The sequence below is a fragment of the Alosa alosa genome, chromosome 2 (assembly GCF_017589495.1).
Source record: "Alosa alosa isolate M-15738 ecotype Scorff River chromosome 2, AALO_Geno_1.1, whole genome shotgun sequence".
In the NCBI taxonomy this organism is placed as follows: domain Eukaryota; kingdom Metazoa; phylum Chordata; class Actinopteri; order Clupeiformes; family Clupeidae; genus Alosa; species Alosa alosa.
Window position 1 is genome coordinate 31,628,012 of NC_063190.1, and position 17,500 is coordinate 31,645,511.

The 17,500-nt window shown below is 49.7% G+C and overlaps 1 protein-coding gene across 1 annotated transcript in view; it reads left to right on the forward strand.

Annotated features, from left to right (window-relative positions):
• Nucleotides 1–9,664, forward strand: part of ppm1e (protein phosphatase, Mg2+/Mn2+ dependent, 1E) — a 42,198-nt gene extending 32,534 nt beyond the window's left edge. Inside the window, 12 exon segments of the mRNA XM_048229556.1 lie at nucleotides 497–618; nucleotides 3,476–3,675; nucleotides 6,041–6,171; nucleotides 6,173–6,212; nucleotides 6,434–6,475; nucleotides 6,477–6,579; nucleotides 6,880–6,975; nucleotides 8,611–8,634; nucleotides 8,888–9,057; nucleotides 9,060–9,164; nucleotides 9,211–9,279; nucleotides 9,281–9,664. Coding sequence (XP_048085513.1) covers nucleotides 497–618; nucleotides 3,476–3,675; nucleotides 6,041–6,171; nucleotides 6,173–6,212; nucleotides 6,434–6,475; nucleotides 6,477–6,579; nucleotides 6,880–6,975; nucleotides 8,611–8,634; nucleotides 8,888–9,057; nucleotides 9,060–9,164; nucleotides 9,211–9,279; nucleotides 9,281–9,664 — 1,486 coding nt within the window.
• The last annotated feature ends 7,836 nt before the right edge of the window (nucleotides 9,665–17,500 follow it).

Sequence of the window (17,500 nt, forward strand, 5' to 3'; positions counted from 1 at the left end):
TGTGTGTGTGTGTGTCTGTATGGTTGTCTGTGTGTGTAGAGGTATGAAGTGAGTAGGGTGTAACAGGAGAAAATGACACAGGTGTATCCAGAATAATGGTGTCTGTGTGTGACATGAGACATCAGATGGTTTTGAATAATCTTGTGTGTGTGACCGTAATTCAACTACAGAAAGAGACTTTGGATAAGAGAAAGTAAAAGTGAGTTTCATTGTGTATCTCCTTCTCTCCCCCCCTCTCTCTCTCCCTCTCTTCCCCCTCTCTCTCTCTCTTCCCCTCTCTCCCTCTCTCCCTCTCTCTCTCCTCTCTCCTCTCTGTCTCTCTTCCCCTCTCTCCCTCTCTCTCTCCCTCTCTTCCCCTATCTCCCTCTCTCTCTCCCTCTCTCTCTCCCTCGCTCCCTCTCTCCCTCTCCCCCCCTCTCTCCCTCTCTTCCCCTCTCTCCCTCTCTCTCTCCCTCTCTCTCTCTCTCTCTCTCTCTCTCTCTCTCTCTCTCTGCAGTAACTGCCCGTTCTCCTTGGCGTCAGGGCTGGCACGTGGCACAGCTGATGCCGTCCTGCAGAGTGACCTGTCTGGGTACCAGAACAGCAAACCCACCGAGGAGGGCACTGAGCCATTCCCCCGTGAGTCACACACACACACACACACACACACACACACACACACACACACACACACACACACACACACACACACACATACACATACATGCACACACACACACACACACACACACACACACACACACACACACACACACACACACACACACACACACACACACACACACATACATACACATACATTCACATACATTCACATACATACATACACACACACACACACACACACACACACACACACACACACACACACACACACACACACACATACACTAAACCAAATATACACACACACACTCATCCATAGAGACATCTTATGACTAGTATTAGGGTCTTATGTGTAATGTGTGTACATGGTGTATGACTGAATCACACACGCTCACAGGTGCTGAAAAATGTATACTGTATGCTTACTGAAAGTGTGTGTGTGTCTATCTGTGCGTATGTGTGTGTGGATGTGTGCGTGTGTTTGTGTGTGTTGGGGTAGGGCAAGGGGGATCAGATGACCCCAAAAATATTTTATTTTCAGTCCCAGGTGAGGAGAAAGAGGAGTTAGATTCCTGCAGCAACCACAACGCGCGCACACACACACACACACACACACACACACACACACACACACACACACACACACACACTGGGAGCAGAGATGTAGGCCGCTCTCTGGAGTGGAGTTGATAATGTGGGGCAGCCTGAATTGCTTTCTTAACTTTGTGGATGCAGAAGGACACAGAGGAGAATAAATATGAGAGGGAGCAGTACACACACACACACACACACACACACACACACACACACACACACACACACACACACCATATGCACAGGTACACATGTATCCATATGCACACGTACACATACATGTGCACACACACACACACACACACTCTTGTGTGACCCTCCAGTGCAATAAGATCTTTGGGCACACAGCAGTTGACCCTCCACTAGGCTCCATTCGGGAAGTCTTTTTTGCTTTGGAAGGTTCCTATCGGAATGAATGACCCAGAATTATCTAGTAATAAGAGCTGTTCAGATTGTCTACATGGAAAGGTGCTGCAATGCATCCTTTGAAATCTCCTTTTAGCGGATACACTGAAATCTCTGTTAGCATAGGGTACACTGAAGCATCCTTTAGCACTGAGTACACTGAAGCATCCTTTAGCATTGAGTACACTGAAGCATCCTTTAGCATTGGGTACACTGAAGTATCCTTTAGCATTGGGTACACTGAAGCATCCTTTAGCATTGGGTACACTGAAGCATCCTTTGATAGGAAAGGTGATACCCCACAATTCCTTGCACCAGGTAACAACAACAAATGATCGTGATATGTCGAATGCACCCTTGTTCCCATAAGTAGAGTTGGATTCTCGTCACACACTTGTCTTTCCCTTATGATTTCATTCTGATCTTTCCTTGACCTCATGCCATTCCAGGGGAAGTGGATAAAAAGGAAGTCCGAATGCAGCCCCTGCTGATACACCACACTGCTAAAGGTTCCCTAGGGAACTGAGAGCTCAGACATGATTGGTTCCTGGGGGAGCCAACTGCACTACCACTGGGTCCCAGTAGGGGGCAGAGTGGCTATAGAGTGTCCTGAGTGGGAGGGAAGGATGGGAGTCTGATCAGCAATCTGTAGACACCACACACATACACTCTCTCTCTCTCACACACACACACACACTCTCTCTCACACACACACACACACACACACACATACATACTCTCTCCCCCACACACATACACTCTCTCTCTCACACACACACACACACACATACACTCTCTCTCTCACGCACACACACACACACATACACTCTCTCTCTCGCGCTATCTCTCTCTCTCTCCCCCACACACATACACTCTCTCTCTCTCGCTATCTCTCGCTATCTCTCTCTGACCCCCACACATAGACGCTCTCTCTCTCTCTCTCTCTCTCTCCCCCTCACACATTCTCTCTCTCTTTCTCCCCCACACTCTTTCTCTCTCTCTCTCTTTTTCTCTGATCCCCACACACATTCTCTCTCTCTCTTTCTCAATTCAGTTCAAAAGAGTTTTTTTGGCATTACAAAAACTCAATGTGAATGTGTAATGCATTTCTACACAAGTACTCATGCACTCACCCACCCACACACACACTCTCCCACCCACACACACACACACACACACACACACACACACACACACACACACACACACACACAAACACACACACATTACACACACACACAAATTCTCTCTCTCTTGCTCTCTCTCACCCACTCACATCCACACTTCATCTCCAGTCAGGGCCATAAAGGTGTATTGATCCTTAATGGTTCAGCCAGTAGCCAATGGGACGGGAGCAGGTTTAAAATAGAGACAATGGCAGAGAGAGAGAGATACAAACAAACACACACACAAACATACACACATACATACTCTCTCTCTCTCTCTCACACACACACACACACACAAGCAGCCTTCCATGCGAAGGCAGTTGGTGGAAATGTTCAGAGAGAGAAATGTCAGACACTACCCTGAGGCAGACGGAGGGATCACTCCATCATTTTAACAGACACACACACAGACACACAGACACACAGACACACACACACACACACTCACACTTTCTTGGCAGATGTCCTCCTTTACCCGCTGTCCTGGTTCAGCTAGTCTGTACTCAGCAATGAGTTCTTTTTCTCTCTGCCCAGGAGAGACAGAAAACACACACACACACACACACACACACACACACACACACACACACACACATAGACACACAAACCTGTGGTCTTCAATCCATTTTAACCTTTTATGTAAGTAATCTAGCTCAATCGTACCTAATGTCTTGTGTGTGTGTGTGTCTGTGTGTGTGTAGAGCTGGACTCGGTGAAGGTGGCTCGACTGGCGTTTAATAAGCTGTTCGACACGTGCTACTCATGGCTGAAGGAGTTTCCATACCGGCGCCGAGCGCAGCCGTACTACGAGACGTCCATCCACGCCATTAAAAACATGAGGCGCAAGATGGAGGACAAGCATGTCGTCATCCCCGAATTCAACAGACTCTTCAACCTGCAGGTAGACAACAGCTCTCTCTCTCTCTCTCTCTCTCTCTCTCTCTCTCACACACACACACACACAAACACACACACACAAATACAGCCATACATACATACAAACATATGTCCTGCTCCCCCACACACACACACACACACACAATGAGGCCTGTGTTAGACCAGTGATGGTGGCACGTGATGATGTCTTCTATGGAAAAGCTCTTAATGACATTCATGGAGCTACGGTGTGCACACACACATAGCCATACACCCATACCCCCCCCACCCTCTCTCTCTCTCTCTCACACACACACACACACACACACACACATAGCCATGCGCACATATCCCCCCTCCCCACACACACACACACACACACACACACACACACACACATAGCCATGCGCACATATCCCCCTCCCCACACACACACACACACACACACACACACACACATAGCCATGCGCACATATCCCCCTCCCCACACACACACACACACACACACACACACACACATAGCCATGCGCACATATCCCCCCTCCCACACACACACACACACACACACACTCAGTCATCCCACCCCTACACACACTTCTCTCATTTGTGCTATCACAGTCACTGGCCTGTAATTAATTAAAAACGTTTAATGATGTGTGGCCAGACACATTGCCCCCCCCCCCTCACACACACACACACACACACACACCCCCCCCCCCCACCCCCACACACACAGGAGCAGACTAATATTCATCAGTATTGAAACAGCTGGCTGCTTCGTTAGTGATTATGCAGAAAAATAATAATTTTATGAGTCATTGGTAATGGATGTCTCAAGCATACAAAGAGAGTAAATAATATTAACTGCTACTTTGTGGAACAGGAGAGAGAGAGAGAGAGAGGGAGAGAGAGAGAGAAAGTAGAGAGAGAAAGTAGAGAGAGAGAGAGAGAAAGAGAGGGAGGAAAGAGTCTTCTCAGAAGGGAGGGCATTGGCCCTTATTTAATCTTTTATTAAATAAATGTCCTGGTGGTGAGATGAGCCCACCTACTGAGATAACATGAAATGTTGATTTGCAAAAGCCAAAGAGACAGAAGAAGAAAAGTCAGCTCGATAGAAAGAGAGATGAAAACAAAAAAAAAGGTGGGGGGGGAGGGAGAGAGGGAGAGTGAAATGCATTGGGGCAGGGTGGTAGAATGAGAGAGGGACAGTGAAATGCATTGGGGCAGGGTGGTAGAATGAGAGAGGGACAGTGAAATGCATTGGGGCAGGGTGGTAGAATGAGAGAGGGAGAGTGAAATGCATTGGGGCAGGGTGGTAGAATGAGAGAGGGAGAGTGAAATGCATTGGGGCAGGGTGGTAGAATGAGAGAGGGAGAGTGAAATGCATTGGGGCAGGGTGAGTAGAATGAAGAGGAGAATTGAAATGCATTGGGGGCAGGGTGGTAGAATGAAGAGAGGAGAGTGTAGAAATGCATTGGGGCAGGGTGAGAATAGAATGAGAGGGAGGAGTGCTGCAGTGGGGCAGGATGGTAGAATGAGAGAGGGAGGAATGAAAGCACTGATGAGGCAGGGTGGTAGAATGAGAGAGGGAGAGTGAAATGCATTGGGGCAGGGTGGTAGAATGAGAGAGGGAGATTTGATTTGATCTTTTAAATTATTTTTTATAACAAATTTACAGTTACAAAGAAACAACTACAATACTTTGAAGCAGTCAGTATGTATGGAATATGGAATATGGAATATAGAATATGGAATATGGAATACTCTGAGACACCACACAGGCAGTACGTACGGAATACTCTGAGCCACCACACAGCGACCCATTCAAAGCATATCCACATATCCAAAACGCCAATCACCATCAATGACAGTCCACAGCATTTGTCTGCAACACCACATATTTTCAAAAGACTTCAGATCTTGCATGCTCAGAGAGGGAGTGGGAGGGAGAGGGAGGAGAGAGAGAGAGAGGGAGGGGGGGAGGGAGGGAGGGAGAGAGGGAGGGAGGGAGGGGAGGGAGAGAGAGAGAAGAGGGGAGTAGCTAATAGCCGAAGCAGATGAGTGAAAATGCTAAGCAGCCTCATTTACATATCTCACATACACTTTACATTTAATTGCATTTAATTAGTGACTGGCTTTGGGCTCCGTCTGCCTAACAGGCAATTAACCTCGACTCCAGCAACTCTGCCTTGTAGAGCCCAGCTGCTGGAGTGTTACTGAGCCTGTGTAAACGCTGCACAAGTGCTCCAGCACGCTCTAATCCAGACAGCACACAATTGCAATTGCATGTGTGTGTGTGTGTGTGTGCGCGTGTGTGTGTGTGTGTGTGTGTGTGTGTGTGTGTGTGTGTGTGTGTGAGTATCTGATCACGAGTGTCCTCTGTGTTTTAGGATCAGGAGGAGCAGGTATACCGGTGGACGGTCATGGGGCGCCGCCACCACGCCGCCAACCACCTGCACGTGAACCTGGTGCGGCAGGAGATGTTCCGCCAGGACCCCGCAGAGGCCCTCTGCAGAGCCTTTCCCAACCAATCGACTACCAGACAGAAAAGCATCATGAGAGGTAGGGACACACCTCATATAAAATATACATAACAGGTAGCGGCAACACACTCAATCACATAGACACTGTGACATCATCACAAACTTAAACCCTCTCTCTCTTGTGTGTGTGTGTGTGTGTGTGTGTGTGTGTGTGTGTGTGTGTGTGTGTGTGTGTGTGTGTGTGTGTATGTGCTGTGTGTGTGTGTGTGTGTGTGTGTGTGTGTGTGTGTGTGTGTTTAGCACCTGCGCTGCGGTACCACTGGATGCGGGTAATCGCTCAGCGCCGGGCCGCACGCTGCACGTGGGCCCGGCTGGAGATTCCCCAGGTGATATGGTCAGGAGGGGCCAGCCAGTGGAGCTCATGAAGCCTCACAAGCCAGACAGAGGGTTATCATCAATAATCATCATTTCACACACGACTCCATCATCACACCGCGCATCGCCAAGATTGACGCGATCACAACACACACACACACACACAGGAAACACACAATGCTTAGCCAAAGCAGGACACACATCATGGCAACAGCTGCAGGACACAACACCTAACAAAAGCAGGACACACACACACACACACACACACACCGCTAAAGAACAGCAAGCCACATATCATTGCAACAGCTGGACATAGATTGTAATATGTGTTAATGCACCTGTTACATCAACATGTCTGTGTGTGTGTGTCCAGGATGAGAAGCAGAGAATTGAGGCACTTGGGGGGTGTGTTATCTGGTTTGGCACATGGAGGGTCAACGGCAGCTTGTCCGTATCCAGAGCTATCGGTACGTATCCAACCCTTAAAATGTGTGTGGGAGTGGAGTGGGTGGGTGTTGAGTATGAGTGCGTGTGTGTGGAGGGGAGGGGGAGCCTGAGTTGATGTTCATGGGGGCGTGGATGCTGTGTGTGTGTGTGTGTGTGTGTGTGTGTCTGATCACGAGTGTTTTAGGATCAGGAGGAGCAGGCGTACGTGTGTGTGTGTGTGTGTGTTTGAGAGAGAGAGAGTGTGGCTCAGATCCAGAGGTTTTTACAAAAAAGGTTTGTGTGTGTGTGTGTGTATGTTTGTGTTTGTGTGAGTGTGTGTCTGTATCCAGAGCTGTTGTATATATGTGTGTGTGTGTGTGTGTGTGGCTTCCTGGGTTAATGAAGGAGGCCCTCAGCCAATCAGCTTTGTGCGTCTAACTGGCTCAGTCTGGCAGTCAGCAGCGGTCAGTCCTGCTGTCTGGAGGACACTGGTGTGTGTGTGTGTGTGTGTGTGTCTGTAGAAGACACTGGGGACTGGCAGAGCCAAGAGAGCTAGATAGATAGATAGATAGATAGATAGATAGATAGATACTTTATTGATCCCCAGGGGAAATTCAAGCTCTCACACTCCCTCAGTACCCTGGAAGAGGCACAGGATTTCCTCCAGCTTCTTATCTTGCCAGTGTCCACTGACGTACAGTATGTGTGTGTGTGTGTGTGTTTGTGTTTGTGTTTTCTGTTTGTGTTTTCTGTTTGTGTGTGTGTGTGTGTGTGAGTCTGTGTGTTGCACAGTCCTTTGTACTCCATCAGTGTGTTGCTCAGACATAAAAAGCGGCAATATGGTGCCAGCCTCTGTGTGTGTGTGTGTGTGTCTGTTCGGCAGCAATATGGTGCCAGCCCTGTGTGTGTGTGTGTGTGTGTGTGTGTGTATGTGCCTACAGTATGGTGACAGCCTCAGTGTGTGTGTGTGTGGTGGTGTGTAAATTTACAATACATGGTGCCAGGTCCAGTGTGGTGCTGCAGGCACGCAGGTACATGTGTGTGTGTGTGTGTGTGTGTGTACGCCCACAGCATGCCAGGTCCGCGTGTGTGTGTCCAGGGGGCACCACGTGGTGCCAGCCTGAGCCTAAGGAGCTTAGTGTGAGGACAGGAAGTAGCATCCTGGAGAGCACACAGCCAGAGCCAAGTGTGTGTGTTTGGGGGGGGGGTGCATGTGTGGGACTGTGTGTGTGTGTGTGTGTGTGTGTGTGTCTAAAACAAGGTAGCCTAGTCATGACCTAAAGTGACCCCTATTGAGGTGCCAGAAAGTGGAGCTTTGGGCTCACACAAATATTGGCGTCATACAGGGGAAATTACCGGTACCTGTCTATAAAGAGCAAGCAGTCATGGTTTAAAAGTGGGGATTTCCTAGAAGCACACACACACACACAGAAAAGCCATCCTGTTTGTCACAAGGGGACACGACTCTTATGTTCGCTGGCCTTCTTTTGTGGATCTCCACTCGGAAACAAACACACTCAAACGGAATTATCCCCTAAGCTTGTGACGTCCAGACAGTTCCCATGCTGGGTGTGTTTGTGTCTCCAAGGCCATCCAAAAGTCTGCGTGTTTTTGTGTGTGTGTGTGTGTGGGTGTGTGGGTGTGTGGTTGTGTGTGTGTGTGCATGTGTGTGACAGGCGACTCAGAGCATAAGCACTACTGTATACTGTACATCTAACCTGTTTGCTTTGTCTGTGGTGTGTGTGCGTGTGTGTGTGTCTGTGGTGTGTGTGTGTGTGTGTGTGTGTGTGTGTGGTGTGTTGTGTGTGCGTGTGTGTGACAGGCTTAATTCGAAAAGCATAAGCCCAAGGTATACCTTGTACATCTAACCTGTTTTTGTCTGTGGTGTGTGTGTGTGTGTGTGTGTGTGTGTGGTAAAAAGGTGGTGTGTGTGACAGGCTGATCCGGCATAAGCCCTATATCTGGGCGGCGATGCTGACCATACAGCTGCCCCGCTTGGATCGCCCGAGGATTACCTGATCCTGGCGTGCGACGGCTTCTACGACACGGTCAACCCGGACGAGGCGGGTGGCATCGCGGAGCTAATTGCACTGACGGAGAACCTGGGCGACACCGCCATGGTGGCGCTATTAAGCTGGTGGCGTGCGACGCTGACGCTGGGTCAAGCCGACAAATATCACCGGCTATCGTAGTGTTCCGCGCCGACCGCGACCCCCTCTGTCCACCACCGGTTCCCCATACACCGGGCGAACGCAGACGCCTGCTACCAAGACCAGACCCAGGAGGAAGAGGTGAGGCCGGACCGGCTCGGGAGACGGGTTGCCATGACGGGCGGGGCGCAGGGAGGAAGTGGGAGGTCAAGGGCCGGGCTGGCCACTGCAGCAGTGCTCGGCGCCGGCGGACCTGGCCTACGAGGACCGCATGGATTCCTTCACGGACAGAACTAGCCTGAGTCGGACCGGGCCCAGCCTCGACATCGAGGGCGGCAGCGGCAGCGGGAGCGGTGCCCTGCGGCTGCCCGTGCTATCCCATCAGCCCCCACGACGGGCCTTCTGCACCCCTGAGCTGCTGGAGGTGCCGGGGCAGGCGTGGTCATGGCGAGCGAGTGCGGAGGATGAGGGTCAGGCAAAATGCCCTGCTGGCACCTCTCCCACCACGCCAAGCCCACGGGACTGCTGCTGCTCCGCCTCATCCTGTTGCCCACGGCAACGCTCCAGCAGTCCTTGCTGAGATCAGCTGGCCGGGCGAGGATGGTTGGCCCCTCAGGAGGGCTGAGCCAATAGGCCGGCTTGTCTCAGGCCCCTCCCCCCAGAGGCTGCTGTGGGGCCAGTCCCCCCCGGCCCTGGAGTTCCAGCTGAGCCCTTGATGGGGCCCCTCGACCCCCCCACGGCCCACTACTGCCCCCTACTGCCCCAGCACTCACCCCTCCACCCTCCCCCCTGGGGCAACAAGACTCCTCATCCCGCAGCCATTCCATCCTCCCTCACACACACACACACACACACACACACACACACTCACACACACACTCACACACTCACACACACACTCACACACACTCACGCACGCACTCACTCACTCACACGCACGCACGCACTCACTCACACTCACACACGCACACACACACACACTCACACACGCACTCACACACACGCATGGCGCTATTACACACTCACACACACACACACACTCACACCACACACACTCACACTCACACCACACACTCACACACACGCACACACACACACACTCACACTCACACTCACACCTCTACACTCACACTCACACTCACACACACACACACACACACTCACACTCACACACACACAGGTAAACCTTGTAAACATGTACAGATGTGTGTGTGTTCATACCAGAGTGGTGTTAGAGTCACGGCTGCCATCTTGTGGCCCCTCCTCTCTGTAGTCAGTCAGCATTTAGAGTCAGGCTCTCACTGTCTATCAGCAGGAAGCTGCCTCTTGCCGTAACCATGGCCACCACGCGCCAAGCAGCAGGCCAGTGAGGTGACGAGAGGTGTGTTGCGCTCCTCAGCTGAAGGACCCGCCCCCACACGTCCAACCTTGCCAGCTTTTATTTCTCATTCGTTGTTAAACCAAAGAGCATCTCTCCATCTTTATGTACCTGATGGGGTGGACAGAGATGAGCTTTGCCTCCGCACACACACACACACACACACACACACTGCAGATCACTGACAGGTGGCAAGTTCAGGAGTGTGTGCAGTGAGCATAAAAACACTACAGCCATCACCAGTGAGGGGCTTCCTAGGAGTTAAGTTTCCTGCTGTATGTGTGTGTGTGTGTGTGTGTGTGTGTATGTGTGTGTGTGTGTGTGTGATCAGGGAGCTACAGGTGTTCGCTCAGAAGCCTTTATCGTCACAGCGCCCCCTAGCTGTCTCCAGAGAGGAGGTCAGATAGATGAGCTCAGGCTGATGGGATGTGACTGTGAGCTTGACTCTGTCACCTGGACCTGGGTAAACCACTTTAACAGCAGGTGAGGGAGAGGCCACTTAGAGTTTAGCCCATAGTCAAGGCCAGAACACACTCTTCACATCTCACCCTGTGTGTAGACTACCCCTCTGAACACACACACACACACACACACACACACACACACACACAGATACACACACACACCCCTGGTGCCATTTTCAAATGTAACCTCCATCAGCTCCCTTCTTCCAATCCCTACTCGTCTCCCGCTCTGGTCCCTCTCCTCTCTGCGGTCCACCCCCCCGATGGAAGCTACAAGCGCTGTTGCCAAGCGCCCCTGAGGGGATTTCCTTAGCACCAGCACTCCTTCACCTTCCCACCTGCAGGAGGTGGGGGGTCCTGTGTGACGGAAGTTGCCATGGTGTCTCCCGGGGAACAGAATGTATAACAAGTTCTAGAATGTACACGGAACACCCCGAGGAGCCTCAGGGGTTGCCGGGGGCGATGAGGCATAGTAGGCTGAGAGATTGAGGAGAATGGGGGGTGTACCTGTGGGGAAGGGAGGGGCTGCCTGCCCTGTGGACGAGCTGAAGAGACGCCATCACTGGCCAAGTGGACGGACGAATGGATGGTTGGGTGCTGAGGATATTCCTGAAGGCCTCTCCACTGACTGACTGGCGGGGCGGGAGTCTGTGTGTGTGTGTGTGTGTGTGTGTGTGTGTGTGCGCCATCGAGCTGTGATGCCACGTGGTCAGCTCCCGCCCCCACCCCCTCTCCTATACTATCTTACAGGGCACTCATGATATATTGGAATTGTAGTAAACTCACTTGTAAAGTATATGTGTACGTGTGTGTATACTGTACATGTTCTGACTGCGACTGTGTCTGTGTCTGTGTCTGTGTCTGTGTCTGTGTCTGTGTCTGTGTCTGTGTGTGTGTGTGTGTGTGTGTTCATGAGAGAAGTGGTTCTGTGTGCGTGTGTGTTTGTGTTACTTTACTTCAGCCCTGTTCACCAACTCCAAGACTTCTTTTTGCTCTACTCGTGGCTTCAGGAAGGCCACACAAACACAATAATACACACACACATATTTAGAGCTTCTGTGATAGTGTGTGTGTGTGTGTGAGTGTGTAGAACCCTGACTGTGATCCTCTTGCAAGCGTGTGTTTGGAACCCTAGACCAATGTTCTTGCTTGTGTGTGTGGGGAGTCCCAACAGCGACCTTCACACACCCAGAAGGGTCCAACCCCCTCCGTTGCACAACACACAGCAGTAGTTAGATACCCGGCGACATTGCTCGGTGCCATACCTGCCCCAGATACCCCTACGGCCACCACCGTTTGCTTTTACACACACCCCACATTATGTCAGCACGGCCACACACACACACACACACACACACACACACACACACACACACACACACACACACACACACACATACATTCCACTGCCCCTGTCTCCAATGCTTCAGATTGGAGTTATGTACCCCCACCCTTTTCCCCCATCACTGTGTGTGTGGCCGCCCGCTTCCCCTTGTAAGCAATAATAAGGAACCTTTGCTAAGCCATGATGGAGGATGCTCTCCTTAGGCTCTGCTATCCTACAAGGCTGAGCAGGAGTAAACAAATAAACAAATAAATAAATACAAAAACAAAGAAACAAACAAAAAAAAAAGAAACAAAGTGTGTTATTAATGATGGTGATCGGTGTATTCTATTAAACCTGTATTTGAAGATCCTCCTCTGTTCTCTCTAAGAGCTGTGTTTGAATATAGCCATGACATCACTTCCTGTCAGGCAGACTTGCTCGCTCAGGACTGGGCTGCCTAATCAAACACACACACACACATATATATACTGACTACACACACTTTATACATGCACACACTTTATACTTCAGCAGACATCTTATCCACAGGATACCTCTCATATACAACATATCATAGCAAACAGATACACTCCAAAACACTCTGTCTCTCACACACACAGAGATTACCTCACACACAACACAGACACACACAACACACTTGGTGGCATACATACATAACAAACTGACAAACAAAGTTGAACATAAAAGTGCCATTCTCAGTGTCACATTGAATAACTGATAACATGAGTAACTATCCCTCTTTTTCTTTCTTCCTGCTCTCTCTGTCTCTCTCTCTCTCTCTCTCTTTCTCCTCTATCCCTGCTCTCTCTCTCCTGCTCTCTCTTTCTCTGCCCTCTTTCTTCCTCTCTCTCTCTCTCTTTCTCCTCTATCCCTGCTCTCTCTCTCCTCTCTCTCTCTTTCTCTGCCTCTTTCTTCCTCTCTCTCTCTTCTCTGCCCTCTTCTTCCTCTCTCTCTCTCTCTCTCTTCTCCCCATCCCTGCTCTCTCTCTCTCTCTCCTGCCTCTTTCTCTGCCCTTCTTCCTCTCTCTCTCTTCTCCCCATCCCTGCCTCTCTCTCTCTCCCTGCTCTCTCTTTCTCTCTCTCTCTCCCTGCTCTCTCTTTCTCTGCCCTCTTCTTCCTCTCTCTCTTTCTCCTCTATCCCTGCTCTCTCTCTCCCTGCCTCTCTCTCTCTCTTTCCCTGCTCTCTTTCTCTGCCCTCTTTCTTCCTCTCTCTCTCTCTCTCTCTCTTTCTCCTCTATCCCTGCTCTCTCTCCCTGCTCTCTTTCTCTGCCTCTTCCTCTCTCTCTCTTCTGCCCTTCTTCCTCTCTCTCTCTCTTCTGCCCTCTTCTTCCTCTCTCTCTCTCTCTCTCTCTTTTTTCCTTCTGTCTCTCTAAAAGCGAGCCTTCTAGAGTCTGAGGTTCCATCTCTCGACCCTATTAGCAAAGTACCACTAGCCCCCCCACGCTTCCTCGGTGGAGCGCTGTGTTCTAGTATATACCTGACTGTGTATCTTTAAACTGGTGATTATGAACATGCATAAAGATTAGAGATATTCTGTGTCAGCTGTGGTTTCTTGCCCTATGGGTTCAGCTCATAACAGCTCCATAAACAACATTGAACACATGGACACATCATTCCAGTTCATTAACACACACACACACTCATTAATCAGCAAACTGAATGCATGGACACGTCAACACTAAAACGTGTCGTCACAAATGCACTGATGCTAAAATAATGGACACACAATAGATGAAGATGGACACACAATAGTATAAAAAAGTATATAATGGTGCTCCACCGCCTGAGTAGTAGTCCCAGTCTTTGCGTCTGACATCTGGTGATACATAACAGGAAATTTAATAACACACTGGGGCTGGTGTGTGTGTATGCAGTAACACAAGTTAGAGGGAAGTTAGAGGGACAGGTACAGTATGGAGTTGAATTCAGATCGAACAAGATGGAAGGGAGTGTGTTAGAGAGAAGGAGTGTTGAGTTAGAGAGTGTGTGTGTATGTACTGGTGTTTTTCCTGACACACACATACACTCCCCTGTTCCGAAAAGACGAGTGTTCTGTCTAACACACACACACACACACAGCCCAAAGAGAGGAGTGCTCTGTCTGACACACACACAGGTCCCAAAGAGAGGAGTGTTCTGTCTGACACACACACACACACACACAGGTCCCAAAGAGAGGAGTGTTCTGTCTGACACACACACACACACAGGTCCCAAAGAGAGGAGTGTTCTGTCTGTGGCCTGCCTGCTCTGTGAGCCATGATTAAAGCACAGAACTGCACCTGACACTGCACATGTGCACACACTCACACTTCATTTCTCTTTCTGCCTCCCTCTCTCTCCCTCCCTCTCTCTCCCTCTTTCTCTCTCTCCCTCCCTCTCTCTCCCTCTTTCTCTCTCTCCCTCCCTCTCTCTGTCTCACTTTCTCTGTGGGTGTGTCACTCTCTGCTTCTCTATCTCCCTTTTTCTCTCCTTACATCTCTTCCTCTCTCATTCTCTCTCCTTCCCTTTCCCTCCTCTCTCCTCCCCTCTCCTCCCCCCTCCTCTCCCTCCCTCCCTCTCCTCCCCTCTCTCTCTCCCTCTCTCTCCCTCCCTCCCTTCCTCTCCCTCCCCCCTCTCTCTCTCCCTCTCCCCCCCTCTCTCTTTCCCTCCCTCCCCCTCTCGGTTTGCGCACCCCTGCTCTGCTGCACCTGACACTGCCCCCTTGCTAACACTGACAGAGTTAATTAAGCAAGATGCTTTTTAATCAAACCCCTGCATTGGCCTGTGGGCCTGTGTGTGTATGTGTGTGACTGTGTGTAGACAGCAGGGAGGAAACAGTGTGTGTGTGTGTATGTGTGTGACTGTGTGTAGACAGCAGGGAGGAAACAGTGTGTGTGTGTGAGGTGGATGGGCATGGAGTTCATGTAAAAATAGACTAGTACATTTTCCAGTTTCAAACTGTGCTTCACACATGAAAGATATCAGTCTCTTTGATGTTTGCTTACAGACCCACATGTCCTGTGGCATGTATACCAGGAGAACAGGCCTGTGTGTGTGTGTACGTGCAGTACGTACGTGTATGTGCTTAAACATTCATGGACCCAAGTTATTATTGGCTCTTGTTGTAGTGTTCACAGAGTGAGAGTGTGTGAAAGATTGAGAGAGGGAGAGAGAGAGAGAGGGAGGGAGCACACCTTGGTCTGACTCCCACAGGCGGGCTGAAGAGCCTCTCACTCGCTCCTGTTCGACATGAAAGCATGTTACATAAAGCGAACTCGGTGAGATGTGAAGCTGGTCTCCGATGGCGCCAGCGACGGGCTGCCGCACGCATCATCAAATGATCAGCTGACTCATTAAAGGTGCGATTTGTAGGATTGTTACCGAACGTTCTGCAGGCCAAAATCAAAACACTGGTGAACGTTCTTAAGACTACCAGACGCGAGCCTCTTCTGGGTTGCCAGATGTAATGCAAGACAGCTAACGTTAGTTGACCCGCAGCTGTTTTAACGTTTCTCCAACCATGACCCAGCTACACATACGGAAACAGTGAAAACAAAAAATACCTCTCTAACCAAACGTAACATATTTAGCTGAAGTTAGCGATGCAGATGAAGTTTAGCCTAGGCTACCTTGTTGTGGAGAAATATGGCCAGCTCTGCGTCAGACTGCGCTCCTCCGATGTCCACTTAATTTGTTTCTTGTTTTAATTTTGGAAATTTGCCTGCCTCGTAGGCGTTCGCGACTACAACTGACAGCTGCTGGACAGTTGGCCTTTGCTAATTTTGGCAATCCAAATAGGAGGACGCGGCTAGCCCATTATTAATACGCCATTCTAAATTAATCGTTCAAACATAAACGAAAATTCCAAAAGAGATTCCGCCCTACCTATTTTTTTTTCATGGGTTTTACGGGTTAGAGTAATGTTGTCAAATAAGCCATTACTTCAATTCATCGTGTTTCCTTACTCTCTGACAACATATGGTGATCATATTTGGAATGGTTACAGTTTATTTTCCATTATTTCCTACATACTGGACCTTAACGTGGAGTAAAAGCCTCGTTAACACACACCTCTCTGTCCTACACACCAGCACACACGCTCAAGTGATTGAATTTGGGTTTGTTTATTGAATATTACAAAAAGCATTATGGAGGCTTGACAGAGTCCAAACATGATCACAGCAAGAAACATGTGAAGAGAGTGAGTAGGCTAAAGGGGACATTATTTTCTGCAATTCCTCTTGCGTTGTCTTGTGAGTGAGAGGTTGCATGTGTGTTGTGTGTGTGAGAGAGAGAGAGAAAGAGAGAGGGGGCAAAGCATAGAGAGGGAGAGAGAGAGGAAGGAAATGGCAGAAACAAATAGAGACCCTTTCTCCCAGGCTCTTCCACTCTGTGGGACTCTGTTTGGTCTCTAAAGGTTGGCTCTCCTTCTCCATCTTTGAAGGACTCCCCCACCCAGTATGGAGAGAGAGAGAGGTGTGATATCCTCCCTAATGAAAGTGCTGGCATACAAATCCTCATTATCTCAGGTTAACAAGACACCCCCCCCCCCCCCCCCCCATTACTTTTCTCCTCCTCACCACATGGCACATGTGCCATCAATATCACAGTGACAATAATCACCATGACAACAGGCCTGTGTGTGTGTGTGTGTGACAGTGACAACATATGACAACAATAATCACCATGAGAACAGGCCTGTGTGTGTGTGTGTGTGTGAGCAGTGACAACATATGACAACAATAATCACCATGAGAACAGGCCTGTGTGTGTGTGTGTGTGACAGTGACAACATATGACAACAATAATCACCATGAGAACAGGCCTGTGTGTGTGCGACAGTAAGCGCTTTCAGACATATGTGTAAGACCGGAGGTTCTGCCGATGTTAAACGGTGGGGCCGTATATCTGAACGACATAACCGGTCAAATGGAAGTCCGAATTTACCCGGTGTTTATACTACTCCCCCCCTAATATTTCCTCCAGACATTATGTAAATGTGCTGTGTCTGAACGAGGACTAGAACATATGCGGTTAAAATTCACACCTAGTGAGAGGGCGTGTTGGTGACGTTTCTTTCGTGCTTCCATGACTTAAATGCCAGATATGATGGAGTGGCATAGTGCTGTCAGAAAATCTCCGACCTGGAAAGATGCAGACATCACCGAGCTACTGTCCATGAGGGCATACAACATTTTGATAGAACACCGTAAGGGAACGTTAGAGACACGTTAGCCTACAACTG